The 15,807-nt window shown below is 42.1% G+C and overlaps 1 protein-coding gene across 2 annotated transcripts; it reads left to right on the top strand.

The window, feature by feature from the left end:
* Nucleotides 1–1,478: 1,478 nt before the first annotated feature.
* On the top strand, nt 1,479–7,827 carry ATP4B (ATPase, H+/K+ exchanging, beta polypeptide). 2 transcript variants are annotated; one of them, XM_010575664.1, is made up of 7 exons: nt 1,479–1,719; nt 3,118–3,246; nt 4,513–4,626; nt 5,387–5,586; nt 6,776–6,832; nt 7,400–7,492; nt 7,666–7,827. In XM_010575664.1, the coding sequence occupies exons 1-7, from the start codon at nt 1,608–1,610 to the stop codon at nt 7,825–7,827; spliced, it is 867 nt and encodes a 288-aa protein (XP_010573966.1). In that variant the 5' UTR covers nt 1,479–1,607. The 2 variants fall into 2 exon arrangements, with proteins under 2 accessions (XP_010573966.1, XP_010573967.1); XM_010575665.1 differs by having other exon boundaries at nt 1,608–1,719; nt 6,776–6,829.
* Nucleotides 7,828–15,807: the final 7,980 nt, after the last annotated feature.

The following is a 15,807-nucleotide window of genomic DNA, read 5'->3' as shown; positions in this document are numbered from 1 at the left end:
CCCTCCCTGCTTTTCCCCCCAACCCCTTCACGCCTCTGCTCTCATTTCTGAAACTGCTACGTGGGAACCTCCACAAGCCTTTTCACCTCTGGGCACCTGTCTCGTTTTCATCGTTTTCAGGCCACTGCCCAATCCCTTTGTCTTATTTTAACTTAAAAAAAAAAAAGACATTTGTCCTGAATATCAGTCAGCTCATGGTGTAATGACTGAAAGTACCTTTTTGTTCACCCTCCTGTCCTTTCTACAGGGCATACAGATTGGTTAAATGTCTGTAAATCTTATTTTTCTTTTACTTGGCCTGACTCTTATTTCATCATCTGAAAACACGTTAAATCACCCCAAATTGGTGGCTACTATGCTCAACTATCACACTGTCTGAACTGAAGCAGAAAAGCACAAGAAATCTCCCTCTGTGTTCAGAAACTCAGCATCATTTAGCTGACAGAATAACCCTGCCATATTACTCCAGCTGACAGGCTGGGTTACAGCTCTCAATGTCCAAATAATCCAAAGTCTCTTGGCTAACCTTACATATGCGCCCATTTTACAGATTTGCCCCCACCATGCGTCCCGTGAAGCGAGAGAAAGGCAGGGCACACCAATATACCCAGTTAAAAGGGATGAACCCCTGGCCCTGCTGAATTCATGGGGCAATTTGGGGGTTTGACATTACCGGGGTTCAATAAAAGAGTAAGAGCATTAGCGAACAACTTCGACAAGGGCACCAGCGAGCCTGGAAGGGCTTTCTAAAAAACCCAAGCTCCCGTTGCAGCGGGGCAGTTTAGAGAACTCATCGGCTCTGCTGTTTGCCAAACGCCTTTTGCTTTTCCATCCGCAGGGAGCTGCTGGGGAGGATTTTCGGTCCAGCTCCTCCGCGCGCAGAGCGAGCGCAGGGTTGGGGACCTGCTTCTCAACACGCCGGAGCCGTCGGTAATTAACTGACGCCTATATGTTCTCTGCCTTGGCATATATCTGTACGGCAGAACTTTTTATCGTACGTACTCTGAAGCTGAGTTAGCGTCGTCAGAGATCACCTAAAAACATTTCCTGCACAAAACAGAAAAAAGTCGAACCTGATTTCCCCAGCTGCGCAACAAGGCAAACGTCCCCCCCCCTCACTCCCGCTGCCATCCCCTATATCCCAACAGATAGCTACAGGTCGTAGTGGGAGAGTTAAAGCCACTGTTTGCAGGTTAATTGGAAAAAAACCCACAAACCCAGAGAGAAACAAGTTCTCCTTCGCTTTATCTGCTCTGATAACAGCTATCGGACCGAGTCTATCGCAAGCCCTACGGGCACTCGGCAAAATGCGTAACTCTGCCGATCTGCTAAGGCATCAAGAGAAAGGAGAAGGGCATTTGATAGGAGCGAACTTTTCCTTGCCAGCCTCAACCCCAGCATTATCGACACCCTTTATAAAGAACGGTATCTGCTGCTGGTTGATAATGGTGAGCAGGGGCTTTCATTGGTATAGGAAGTAATCTCAGTGACCTTCAGCCGAGAAGAAGGTATAAAAACCAAAGTGTTTTTCTTGGGCGACTGTTTGGGCACCGGTTGAATTTCTTAGTTTCTGAGGAGGACGTGTTTTAGGGAAATTTTGTGAGAAAATGGCAACTTTAAACGAAAAAAAGACCTGCAGCGAACGGATGGAAAATTTCCGTCGTTTTGTCTGGAATCCAGAGACAAAGCTCTTCATGGGAAGGACCTTAATTAACTGGGGTAGGTTTTCACATGCAAGGGTCTTCTTTTCCTTCTGGTATGCTTAAAAACCTGGGGGGGGGGGGGGTGTCGTCGTCCTAATGAATGCGACATAATATGGTGGCAGATGTGTTGTAATTGTTGAAGCCACCAGTTCTCATATTTGCTTCTGAGCCACTTCTAGGGTGGCCCTATAAGTCGAATCAATTAGATCAAAACATTGATCCAAGTAGTTCCTGCAAATGTAAGAAGACTTTAAACTGGTTTTGGAGCAAATACTTCAAAAGGACAAAACTTCACACATTAACAGGTAACTTATTAATAGCTAAGGGTGATGTTACAGTGCGGTTCTGACGCTGATGACTAAAGAGGGTTCTGGCGTATGGAGAATTTTGCTCAATTGGTGGGTTTTGTCCAATTCTCTGGAAACACGTTTTGCTTTTCCGAAATTCCTTTCTAAATTATTGTCTGCTCAGTAGATCTTCTCTCTTATCACCGCGTGCTAGTGCATATTTCAGCTGCGTCTCCCTGCCCGTAGCCAAACCTCTGTCTACAAGGATGATGTGTTTTCTGATTTAAATTCGGGGAAGGGCAGCCCTGACTGTGGCGAGGAGGGTCCCTGCTCTTCCCACAGACCGTAGCCGCAAGCTTCCATGTGATTTTTGTCTACTGTGAAGCCCACGAGTGTAGCTTATTGGCCACTCGTCTTAAAACCAGAATTTTACAGAAAATGAAACCAAAATGTGAGCTCTTTCAGTTTGGAGAGAAGAAGGTGCTACGAGGCGCCCGGGATTACAGGGAGCGGTTTCTGACAGCCCCCCCAAAATAACCACTGGCTGCTTGGAGGGCACCAGCCACATCTAAGACACATTATGCCCACACAGACAGAAACCCAGCACTATTCTGCATCTCACACCTGAATAAAATAGCAAGATGACACATTTCGCTGAAGGTGAGTTCAGCTGTAAAAGGCAGTGAGGTCTAGATTCAACATGCCTGAAATACTGACATCTGCCATCCAAAAAACACCAGGAGCAACTTGGTTTTGTTGAGGAGATACCTCGGCTGTGTCGCTCAGTCCACGCGTAGTAAGTAGATAAATGGTCTCGATACATGAAGTTACTTCAAGAGGCCACACAATCTTTTAAGCTTTAAATAATCTGAGCTAAGCACCAACTACTTCGAAAATCCTTGTAAAACTGAACAAATGTACAGCCAAATTTTTCTCAGAGAATATTCTTCTGACTGTAGAGAAAAAGATCCCAACCACCTGTCCCTTTGCAGGGAAAACCTCCCTGGGACCAAGGGTGGAAAGGAGACGGCCACGGCTGCCAGGACGGTCCTGGCCACGGAGGGATCACTGCACCGTCTTGCTCAAAAAATGAGATTTTGCCCTCATTTTTTTTTTTTTCCCCACAGTGTGGATCAGCCTGTACTACCTGGCTTTCTACGTGGTGATGTCGGGGCTGTTCGCGCTCTCCATCTATTCTTTAATGAGGACGGTGAATCCATACGAGCCGGATTACCAGGACCAGCTGAAATCCCCAGGTACAGCCACGGTCCTGCCTGCTGCTGCCCTGGGGGGAATTAAACCCCCCCAGGCTGCGTGGGGCCGGGAGGCATCAGTAGAGCCTGGGTGCGAGGAGAGACAAATGTGGAATAAATCAGGGGGATTCTGCCCAAACAATCCCTGCAGTTTAACCTCTGCCTGAAAGCACTTTTAGACTTAAAAAAAAAAAAAATTGCGCATTTATTTATTCATTTATATATATTTATATATTTAAAATATATATGAATATATTCATGAACATATATAACATAACAAAACAAATATAATAGTAAATATAAAACAATAATAAATATAATATAGATGAATATAAATTCATTTATTTCATCACGCTATTGAGATGACCAGTCTCAGACCCAGGCTGTGGGGCACCTCCTCTCCCCACAGGCAGGGCTCAGCCCCTGGGAAAACCCTGGTTTCTGCTCCAGCCCCCCAAAAAACCCAGAGGGTTTTGGGGTGCCTGGCAAGACGGAGGGGTGCTGGGGCGAGCAGCCTGCGGTGGGTATTTCCACACTTGCCGGTGGCATGGAAAGTCCCTGGGGGAGCAGGAATCCCTGCTGGGATGTGCTGTGCCAGTGGCCAAGCAGGTAAAAATAAGACAAAGACAGACGGGATTAGGAATGAAGATTTTTGGGACATGAAGTGAGACCGGGGAGATCATCAGCGAGAGATCGTCGGCGCACACTGCTAAAACTTCACCCCGCCAACGGCTTGTTTTTACAACGGGAGGGAAAAAATGACTTTTTTCAAAGCTGTAGCCCTAAAAATTATTCTGTCTGCTGATGACGTATTTTGAAGTTTCCTCTCCCAATGTTCAGTAAGTTTGGTGTTTGCTCGCAAAACAATTCCTGTAAAATATTAAGTGTGGCTTTTTCAAAAGCTGTTTCTCACGCTGCAGTACGATGGGTTTCTTTAACCTGACGTGACTATTATAACTGTTATTGTTAACAAGTCCTGGGGAAATCCAGGGCAACTGCTGGAATGATTTTGCAAGCGGTTCTGATAACAGCATGGATATACATGAAAAGAAAAGAATTTAGCAGCAGCAGAGGCTTCAGGGTTTTGGTGGAACAACTCACAGCTGAAATGGTTTCCGTATGTGCTTAAATCCTCCCCAGCAAAGCCTGGGGATCTCCCACGCTTAAAATAACGAGTCTTGATGCAGCGTAATTGCTACTGTCAATTTAAATAAATCTGTGCCTGGCACCTCTCCTCTGCTTTGCCTTCCCTTTTCTCCCCCCACAAAGGTGTAACGTTACGACCCGACGTTTATGGGGACAGAGGACTACAAATCTACTACAACGTATCTGACAACAAAACCTGGGAAGGTTTAGTGACAACTCTCCAGACATTTCTGACAGGTAAAAATGAAGTTTCCTGCGTAATACTGAAATGTGCTGTCACATCTCCCAAGTCAGGCCTGAGGACCTTAAGTCAGTGTTCCCATTTTCTATTTGTCCTTCTGAAATCACAGATTTTGAGTGGAAAGTGCATCTTCTGGAAGGGATGAGCAAATCACCTCACGAATCTATAAATCAAACATATGTAAACATGTCTATTAAAAGCAGAGCCCTGCTTCAGAGCCTTTGCTTTGTTTAATCCTTAATAAAATAGGCCAACAGTTTGAAGGAAGAGGGAAGAAAAAAAGGTCTTCAAAACTAGTCTCACCTAAAATAATCTAATACCGTCCGTGAGTACAAATACCGAAGTGCCGTAGTGAGTCTTGTGAAGCTGTTGCACGGTGTCATCAGAGAGCACAGTCAAAGCAGGTTAGGTGCTCCATTTGCCTGTTCATCTCTTAACACGTTTATATTCTTTTTGGGCCTTAATATCCTATTTCTATGTTTCTCATACACATATTGAGAAAAATTATATTTGAAAATGAATTTATATGGAGCTATCAACACAAACTGCCAGTCTTAACTTAATTTGATCTTTTTTTTTTGCTTTACCTGGGTATTCTAAAAAAAACCCCAAACAATTTAAACTTTCCTCATGCCACCTAATCCCAACTCCTCTTGAAGTAGTCTCCTGTGATATAACCAGCCTGATACCGGGATGCATAACTTACATATGAAAAACTTCAGAGGGGAATTTTTCTTTCTTCCTTCACATGCCTAGCGTATACACCAGCTGCTCAGCATCTCAACATCAACTGCACCAGTGACACATACTTCATCCAGGACACCTTTGACGGCCCGAATAAAACAAAACTCTCCTGCAAATTTACCTCAGATATGCTTCAAAACTGCTCCGGCATCACAGATCCAACTTTTGGATTTCCAGAAGGAACCCCCTGTTTTATTATAAAAATGAACAGGGTAAGTACAAGCTCAACGTGCTGAGCAGGAAAGAATTCACCGAGAAAACCCCCCAATAGCTCCAGTCCCCGCTGGGGAGCTGCCGTATCATCTGCTGGCACGGGCTCCGATCTCTGGTCTGTACTGGGAAGACAAATCCACGTGCTTTTCCCAAGAGACCTCCGGAGTTACCGGAGAAATTGTGAGACTTGGTCTCACAACCCCCAGGAAAGCAAAGCGATCTCTGAACTCCCTCTCTAGAGCTTTGCCTTTCGTTTAGTTTTGGCAGCATCCCCATAGCACGCTCGTCCGGCGTACACCAGTACGTAAACCAGTTTCGTTCTGCAACACCGCGATCCCGTGCCTTCAGCTGGGGCGTTAAGATGTGACAGTAACTGAAGTGATTTCAGAGAGGCGATACTCGCACGCCTTATTTCTCCAGGTTGCAAAGAAAATCTTTAGTAGAATCTATAAAACCAAAATTCAAACCTGCATGATTTTTATTTTTTTTTTCAGTGCAAACCACCAACACGTGTTTTCTGGAAAGGAAAAAGGGAACCTGCTATGCTTCCTTTAATTTTTTCAGGACATAGGCAAAGGCGCAAGCATTTTATTTTTGTTTTCAGGTAAAATTCTGAGCCTTCTAGTTCAATTTTGGTAGAAAGTGAAGAGCTCAGATTCTCCTCCAGTTCCCGACAGACAAAACCACTTGATTTTTGGTTTGGCTTCCACCCTAGACATTTTCAAGAATCTGTCTGAGATCCAACTGTGAAAGGAGCTACAGGATGCGACCCTGCTCTTTTTGTAGGATCAGACAGGCCCGAGGGTTTCTGCCAAAGCCAAGGTTTTCTAACAAGGCACAAGAAGAAAAGCACAGAGATTCAGCTCTTCCTTTATTGTCACGCAATTAGCTGTTCTAAGAGACCCCTGGCTGCCTGGGCATCAGAAAGAGCAAGTGGTACGTGTGGGTAAAATGAGCTGGAATTGCTGGGGAGCGCACCCGGCCAGGCTCGCACCCACCTGCAGTGCTCCTCCGCTTCCCAAAAATCCAGCCACGGCATCGTTTTTCACCCGGGTACATAAGACGAGATGTTCTGTTTGACAGCGCCTTACGCAGAAACACGTTAAGCGTCCTCGGAAGCTCAATCGTTTGCTCATTTTTAACTCAAAACAATCTCCAAAATGACCAAACGTGTGTTTTCTATTTCAGATTATCAAGTTTCTCCCTGGCAACGGCACTGCACCAAGGGTGGACTGCACATACGTGGTAAGTGTTTGAGGTCCGAGTCTCCAAAATTTCAGGCGCTGCAGCTCTGATAGCAAGTGAAGCGCAGTTGCGACCAGAAAGATCACTCTGCAGCTCTGGAAATCAGCTCACTCTGGCCAAATACTGGGAATATTCTCAGTTCTGTGCAATTTCTTGCACCAGCAGACATCCTAAGAACAACAAAAAAAGACGTTCGTTTTAAATCACGTGAAAAATTGTTTTTCTGTGCCACAGAGAAGAGCATTTGCCGTTTGCTTTCAGCTCCCAGTAGTGAAGTTCGCACACCAGAGCAGCTCCTGCAGGCTCTCTGCACATTGCAGCAGGTCCCCATACACTCAATTCACAACTGCTCTGAAAGAACACTTGCCTCTTTTTTTTTTTTGGCAATAGCAACAGCGGGAGATTTCCACTTTTATTTCAAAAATAAAAATAAGACCGGCGCTAAACAGACTGCTGAACTCGAGTTTTAACAGACACTATGCAGCTGTCAGCAGCAGTAAAACGCTTGCCCAGGGCTGGCTTCTGATTGCCCAGGGCAACGAAGCTTCTCTCTTGCTTTACGAACAGGGTGACGAGTCTCGCCCGCTGGAGGTGGACTACTACCCCGTGAATGGGACCTTCAACCTGCACTACTTCCCCTACTACGGGAAAAAGGCACAGGTGGGTGCTCGTGTATTTCAGTACCACTTTTCTTCTTTATCTTTGCGTAAGATGAAACATATGGATCAACTCTGCAATCTTACGAGAACGGGGGAGAAGGCTAATTTTAAGACTTCATTTTTAAATGGGTAGTGTAAAATTAAAGTTTGTTGGGTTTTTTTTCCACCTCCTAGCCCAGCTACAGCAATCCTTTGGTAGCTGTGAAATTTCTCAACATTACAAGGAATGTCGAAGTTAAAATAGTGTGCAAAATCATCGGAGCTGGAATTACCTTTGATAATGTTCATGATCCATATGAAGGAAAAGTGGAATTTAAATTGAAAATAGAAGACTGAGCAGCAACAGAGACACTTCTGAAAAACACGTGCGAAGAGCAAACCTACCTATTCTCACGTTCCTCCGTATTTATTTTCTCACTATGATTTCCATATAAATTTAGGCAAATTACAGTGCAAAGAGACATTTTCTACTGAAAGATGACCCATATAGCTAAAAATCAAGGTGCCACTCTCAGCGCGTGAAGGAGAGGAGGATCATCTCGATGTACATAGCTTAATATTCCATGGCTATGGTAGGCTGCTGCCTTCATGCAAGTATTTGTACAAAACACGTTTCCTCTAAACTGAGCAGCTGTGCCTCCAAAGAAAATAAGTATAGGATCAAACCAACATTTTCTGTCACTCTTCAAACCATAATAATTGATGTACGATACTAAATCTTGGATACTGAGAAATAATTAGATAGCTAGAAAAAGAAATCCATACTTTGACATACTAGCAAGTAATATAATTCTCAATCTCTCTCGTACAGGATGTATAAATTTTAAAAGTGTACTAAAATTATCTGTACCCCAATGCACTGGTTTTTTGTACTGGTCAGCCAAGTCAGATTTTTTTAGTTGACAAATCAATGACTGCAAAAGAAGTGAACTTGAAGTCTGTCCCTTAGCTTACAGATTTTATTGTACCACTTGCAACTTCTGTATGTATATAACTTAATAAAAATGACCAGTAAGACTGTAACATCCACTTACATCCAGGAGAACTGTGTTCCTTTAACTATTAGACATTGTCATTTATTTGGGTTTTTTTCCCAGTAGAATAGCCCTGTACTGCAGTGATGAGTTTTGAGTTACTTGGAATAATCTGGAAGATGCTGAAGTAACACTGAATCTTTAAGTGAGTCTAGAATTTGAGAAGTCCAACTCTACCAAATAGGATACAAAGACCAAGATTGCTCTGTCTGTGTAGTATGTTTATGTTAGATGAAGTCCAAGCTGCTTCAGCCAGAGAATAAACATTGCACAGAAAAAAAAAAGATATTCCAGAGAAGAAATCATTTTACACCTTCACTACCTGCACATTTTAGGAAGCGGGAAGATGTGACAGGTCAATCTCCTTTACGACAGTGACATTCAGACAGCCTGCCTGCAGAAAGAATCCAGTTGGAGGGGAGTATTTCCCCTTCAAAATCACAAATGGTATTTGAGCCTTTCTTAGAAAAACTGGGCATTCTGCATTTCAGATATAGTAAGAAAATGCATCCTCATAGAATATATTTTTTCTCCCGGCCTTTCACGTTTCAATTTTTACAGTGGGACTTCAAACTTCCCGCAGACTGGGCATCTGCACAGCCACAGCTTCAGAGTGACAGCCTAGACCGACTTTACAACAAGACTTTTGGTGGGATAAATACATTGCAAGGAAAGACTATAGTGTCCCCGTGTTGACCGAAGGGCGATGCGTTCTGAGGTCAAAAAAAGGGCACGCAGGTCCACCAGATCTGGTTCTTTATGTACAAAGATTGTCACGCTGAATTTAGATTTCTCTTGAACTTTTTAGCCATCTGAAATTGTTCTCTTTCTTTGCTGGAGTTACAAATAATAGTAATACAGAGCAAGGTCTGTGGCTAGTGTAGCCAAAGTAGAAAAGCTCTGTGAAAGCTCTAAGTGTATTAATCTGGGTATAGTTAATATTAGCTTGCCTGGAACCCAAACATAAGGACACTTAAACAGCACAACGACCAGCACGCAAGTATTCTGTAATACTGCGACAGCACAGCCCAACACTACGTACAAGCATTTCATGCAGTGAGCAACGTAACCATCAAAGCAGCAAAGACAGGCTTGCACAGCTGCGCTCTGGAGACAGAAGTTACAAGATAAAGACCAAAATAAGCATGGGGGAAGGAAAACAGGCAGGGCATCCTGCCCAAAGCACAAGAGGCATGACTGGCAAACACAAAACCAAGTTGAGGAGCAGCTGAATGCCACTTTAGGCCAGGGGAGGGGGATCAAGAAGCATAAAACAACAAAAATGATGGGGGAAAGGGAGACAGACGCTTCCTCTGGTGGAAGAGCTCTCCAGCCTGATCACATTCACCCTGGACACTAATGAGGACCTGGGTCATCAGTGCCAGCTGTACAGCAGCAGCTCCAGGCTACTGCATAGTCACAGTGAATTTAGCAGGCAAGTGTTACAGACTAACAGTCTTATATACATAGCAATAATGATTAATAACAGGCAAAGACTAACCATTAGCACAAAGTGTGTTGTTAAGGAATGAATTCAGTGGTGGTGTTTTCGAGTTTAAAACTGGCCTCATGTATCAGTCTTCTAAGCACTCCCATTGCAAGTCTCCAATTCCTTGAGAGGCAGAGATACACACACACACAAAAGAACATGTATACATATATAGATATATATAGATGTGTACCTATACATAGATATATATAAATTCAGTTGCAACATTAGAGATATTTGATTAGACCATACAATACAAATGGGAAAAAAAACTGTCAGGCTACACGGGTCTTTGGTTAGGAAACTGAAGCAGCCTATTTAAGAACGCAATACAAGTAAAAACGAACTCCTGAATTTCGTGAGACGTTGATCAGCTCGGACATCTGACAGAAAAGGCAGTTAGCCCCTGGCTCCGGGGCAGCGGGGGGGGCTGCAGGCCTTACCAGGAGACGACTGGGCGGCCGCCAGTGCCAGGCTGTCTGCCCTTCTTCCCATCGGCTGTGCAACGGAGAGGTTAGCCGGGAGAAGAGGCAAAGGGAAGATAATAACATGCCATGAAACTAGTATCATTGGAGCCACGATTTTTTATATCCAATCAATTTTGGTTTCCAGGCTTAGCCCTAAAAGATGTTAAATAAGACTCCTGAAGATCAGCGCAGAGAGAACAGAAACACGGCAGTTGCTTTGAGAGGTATCTTCCTCTCGACACCCCCGTCTATTCTTATGAATATTCGTATGACTGGTAAAGCCAATAATTGGAGTGTAAAGTCCTCATGCCTATTACTAAAAATGATGAAGAGAAATTAACAGAGTGCAGAAAAACACTGAATACAAGCTCATTGATGCTTAAAGGATTTTTTCTGCTATGGCTATGAGACTACAGCAAGTTCAAAATGTTTGCCCTCTACCTTTCAGAATTGCTAAGTACTATATATTAATAATTAAGTCTTTGCTTAATGGTCTCACATGATGTCATTGCTATTGCACTTGGGAATTCCTCTCATCATTTCATATAATTGGTTTTAATCTCTTACCTGTAATAAAAGTCAGGCAGAGATCGATTCTGCAGCAAATAAAGCTGTCTAACCATGTGCTACTTTCAGTAATTGGATGTAGAGTAACAGCTGCATCGATAATGCTTGCAGAAAATATTCTATGCTTTGCACATATCCTCCCTTCACAAGCTTCATTTCTTTCAGATACAGAAGTTCAAGCTCAAGCAAGATTATCTTGTTTAACATAAAATAAAAATGTGCATGAAAGAACAGGTGTCCTTTTCCTCAATTTAATTTGAAAAACTCTGAGGACAAAGACTGTTCACATCTCTTTCAATTTCTTTTTTCTTGATACCAGAGTGATAACAATGGACGCATGGCACTTCTCACTATGTTAAGAGCAGAAATTGGGCTGAAAATGCCTTTTAGGATCCCACCACATTTCTCTCACTTGATCTAAGATAAGAAGGAACTGAATTCTGGAGAGACACTTGGGATAACACCCTTCATCATTAATGTGTGTATTTATGTGTAGTCCTACTGTTACCAATGTGGGAATTCTATCATTCCAATCAAAATATGTTCCAGGGGTTTGTCACCATCTTTATCAACTAGATAACTAATTTTAATTATTCTGATTTCAAGTCCCAGTCCTTAAATCTTGTGTTACCTTTCTCTCTGATACTGATGAGCCTGCTAAAATGGTATCTTTTTGTGTGACCTGACATAAATCTAGTGACTTCTCTTTTTTTTAAAAAAATAAACCGAAATAGAGTTCCTTAAATCTCTTACTAAAAGATCTTGACCTTAGGTATCAAGTAACTGAGGGAAGGGCTTTTTTTTCTGAGTCTTTCCCAATTTTTCCAGTACCCTTTTAAAATGATGACGCTAACAAGTACACAGCTGCTTACTATTGGTCTCACTGTACGTATTTGGATGTAACGTCACTTTTCCAATCCAAAGCAATTACTAGCTTTACCCATACATCCAAAATCAGACTAGCTAGTTCCTTAAAACACCAGGTAGGAGACATACGCAGTTCTGGTCCACCTCAACACCACAGATAATTTTTAGGATCCTACGTTTTCAGCATATAGTCTTACCTCCTTTAAGTGTAGCTTGAATTCTTTGTTCAAAAGATGTGTAGTTTAACCATAACGTTTTTTGGACATGCCCTGCTTGCCAAGCAATCCACATTAGTCTGTCCTTCTCATTGTTTACTTCTTTTCTAACCAGTATAACTTAAAGATATTTTTTAAATTTTCTTCTGGGTTATTGAAGAAAAAGTTAAACAGAAGTAGTCTTACTTGATGCAGCTGTTCAGTCAGTGATAATGCCACAAAACCTATTTTTGATTCAGCAGTAAACAGTTCATAACCCTTTAACATACAATCTGTTGATACTGCAAAATAGGTATTTAAAATCAGAATGCAATGAAACAGAAAAGGCTTAAAGATGCTGAAACATATCCATTGTTTCCTTAATCACCTAAAAAGTTGCAATCTCCTCCCATATTCACCTGAGAAGACCTATTCTGTACTTTGTCATTAATAATTAACCTTCCAGACTTTTAATTTTCTTTTAGCTGTTTCCTTCAATGGTTTTTCTAATACGAGGTTCAGGGCTGATATCAGGCCATCTTGACCACATTTGGACAGGAATTCCCCACATCACTTTGAAGACTGGCACTCTAGCATTATTTTAGTCTGTAAGAACTTACTATTTCAAGGTACATTAAAAATCAGCATCAGAAATGTAGACATCCACACTACCTACCACAAATTGCCTGTTTTAAGGGAGTTAAGTGTCAAGTATGTGTTTAATGTTCTGCTTTATTTTTAACGAACCTTGCCCAAAGTCTTTGGGCAACTTTGCTGTCTTTGAATAAGCTACAACACAGAAACTTTCCATTCTGCTCTGACCAGCCCTACTGATAGGTTTGGGCTGGTATCATTGTGCTATTTACAGCGAGGTACCATGATGCAAACACAGCAACATGTTAAAAGAAGATCCAATCTTTGAGCCTAAATTTGGATTTCAACCTGTTCAAAACATCAAAAAATTTAACAAAAAAGAGGTCATAGCAGAACAAAGAAAAGCACTTGTAAAGTATGTTACATGGGTGATTTTCGATTAACACCCGTCTCTCTTCTTTATTCTCTGCCACATGAGGAAATTCTGCCTTTATCACAGCAAAGCTGTGAATCAATCATCATGATTTTCTCTTGTTAGTGTTGATGTACTTTGAATGTCTCTCTGGCAACAGCAGTTCTCCAATCGAGTGACAGGCAGATGGAGCTAGGTGACAACCATCATCATGCCAGATGAGAATTGCCAGCGTAACCAAATGTTGGAAGTAGGAATCACCCGTGCATGTCCATTGTTGCCCTTCTTCATTCTGCTCTCAGCATCAGCTCTATTTCTGCTTCTTAGAAATCCCATCTTAAAGGAAGACAGTCTTCACTTCTACCCGCTCATCTAATTACCTTTTCCATCATAGGAGTTTGGTAAGTTTGATGGTTTCTGAAGATGAGCTGAGGTTCCATTCTTTTTCTGCTGAGTCTTCAGTATGCAGGCAAGCCAGATGACTCACTTGTTGGTCTGTTCATGATACTGATATATGGTATTTGCTAACATGTTTTTTGTTTTCTTTTCCTCTCTCTTACGGGATCCATATGGTAATTCAGGCTGGAAGGCACCTCAGGTTGTCTCTAGTCCAATCCCTGTTCGAAGCATGGTCAGTCATGAGGTCAGACTCTACATTGCTCAGGGCTTTTACCCTGTCTCGTGTTGAAAACCCTAAGGATGGAGTCAGCACAGCCTCTCTGGGCAACCTGTTCCACCGCTTGACCATCCTAAGTTCTTCCTTAAACCCAGTCAGAAACGCTCTTGTTTCGGCTTGTGTGTGTTGTCTCTCATCCTCCCACCACGCACCACTGTGAACTGACTCCATCTTTGCAACAACCTTCTTGCAGTACTGGAAGGTTGCCATTAGGTCTCTTGAGGCCACCTCTTCTTCAGGCTGAACAAGCCACTCTCCCTCAGCCTCTCCTCATACAGCAACTGCTTCAGCCCCCTGAGCAACTTGGTAACCCATCAGAATCCATGGAAGCTCAATAAGGAATCAGAGACCAAGAAAAACGTTGGAAAAATCTCTAACCCCCAAATTTAGAAAATAATGACATGCAAAGTTCCTGCTCTCGCTGTGCTGGTTTGTCTTTGCTTTTCCTGATAAATGAATGAAAATTCAGGTAAAACAACGCTCTAACAATAAAGTGTGTGTGTTAATAGTCACATCTTTCTGGAAGCAGACAGATCTGAGAAGGGCTTAAAGTTGTTAACTTGATGTAGCGGTCAAGATAAATAGCCTACTACCCTTCTCATAAGCAGACAAGAGAAAGGAAGTCCCTACAGGAAACAATGAACTATCTGAGAAAAACAGTCTATATACTCTACTTTCTACTGATGATCATTCCAGTAGTATTACATCAATGCTTTTTTTGTTTCCCCCCCTTTTGCCCTTTTTATATTAAAGCAGCATCCAATTTTCAGATTTGCCATTAATGTGAAGATTTTACAACCCATGTATTCACTGACAAAGAAATGAAGAGATTTATCTTGTGACGGTTACCTTCTTCCATGAACAATTTGATAAATGGTTATCTTCAAGGGCCGGTACCCTATCAGCGCCATTTATTTTTTCTTCTCTGCAACAGTTGCTTTCCATTAAAGTAAGATTAAAAAAGAAAAAAAGTTTCCACAGTCATAATTGCTTTTCTTTAGTTAAGGGAAGCAAATTCCTACAGGAAAAACAAAACAGTTTACTTTTGAAACAATTCAAGAAATCCTTCTTAACTTATTTTATGTGTCAAAATAGAGAGATAAGTCTTTCAAAGCTCAGTATCACTTTAGAAAAACAGTAAAAGATGCACACTGTTCCCACGATTTATCTGCAGGACCATTTCAGAGATGTAAAAACAAACTTTGCCACTTTTCCTCTTCTTCAGATCACAAAAAAGTGCTGACAAATTAAAGGAGTAACAGTACATCCCTTCCCTGTCATGTTTTTCCCCAAACTGAGTCCTTATTACCATTCTCATTACCTTTACCATCACTTAAACTTTCTTCAACTGAATTCTAGTTTCTACCTCCTTACAGTATTTCCTGCTTCCACAGATTTCGTGTCCGTGATTTCCTCTTACATTCTGTTCCTGCTCTTGATCTTCCTTTTCCATCTGTATGCATGGTACCACCTTTTCCAGAGATCAGAACCATATAAAGTTCTCTCTCACTTTCTAGTTCTTTTCATGCCAGGCCTGACATTTGTCACATCTGTTCTATGCATTTCTCCACCTTTTTTTTTTAAAATCAAGTTTTCTACTACTAGTCTTTTTTGTAGTCCTTGACTAGTCTTCTCTTGTTTTTACATTACTTCTTCCCAACTTGCACCTTCTTCTCTTTTTATGCCCCTCTGTAAAGACTCTAAGTTTCAATCTGTTCTTTTTCTGGTTCCCTCCTCCTCCTCCTTCAAGTCTCCTTTCCTCATTTCCACCTCCTCCCTCACCATTGGTCTCTCCGCCCCCCACCCCCCCTCCTTCACCTTAACACTATGACCAAGTAACTGCCTGCAATCTAGCAAGTAATTAAAAAGTCAATAGACTTTCTCTTGTTATTGATAGTTGCCTTTACTAGAAAGCTCTCCTGAAACAAAGGTAATATAGAATTATAGAATCATTTAGGTTGGAAAAGAACTTTAAGATTATTAAGTCCAACCATAAATATAACATAGATTCACTCC

Source organism: Haliaeetus leucocephalus, unplaced genomic scaffold (genome assembly GCF_000737465.1).
Source record: "Haliaeetus leucocephalus isolate CR32 unplaced genomic scaffold, Haliaeetus_leucocephalus-4.0 Scaffold495, whole genome shotgun sequence".
In the NCBI taxonomy this organism is placed as follows: Eukaryota; Metazoa; Chordata; class Aves; order Accipitriformes; family Accipitridae; genus Haliaeetus; species Haliaeetus leucocephalus.
The sequence above is the reverse complement of the archived record's forward strand: the minus strand, read 5'-3'. Positions and strand labels throughout refer to the sequence as shown.

Coding starts and splice junctions, on each gene's coding strand:
- ATP4B (XM_010575664.1), top strand. CDS start 1,608: ATGGCAACTTTAAACGAAAAAAAGACCTGCAGCGAACGGATGGAAAAT. Junction 6,833..7,399: donor GGGTGGACTGCACATACGTG/GTAAGTGTTTGA, acceptor CTTTACGAACAG/GGTGACGAGTCTCGCCCGCT. Junction 7,493..7,665: donor ACTACGGGAAAAAGGCACAG/GTGGGTGCTCGT, acceptor TCCACCTCCTAG/CCCAGCTACAGCAATCCTTT.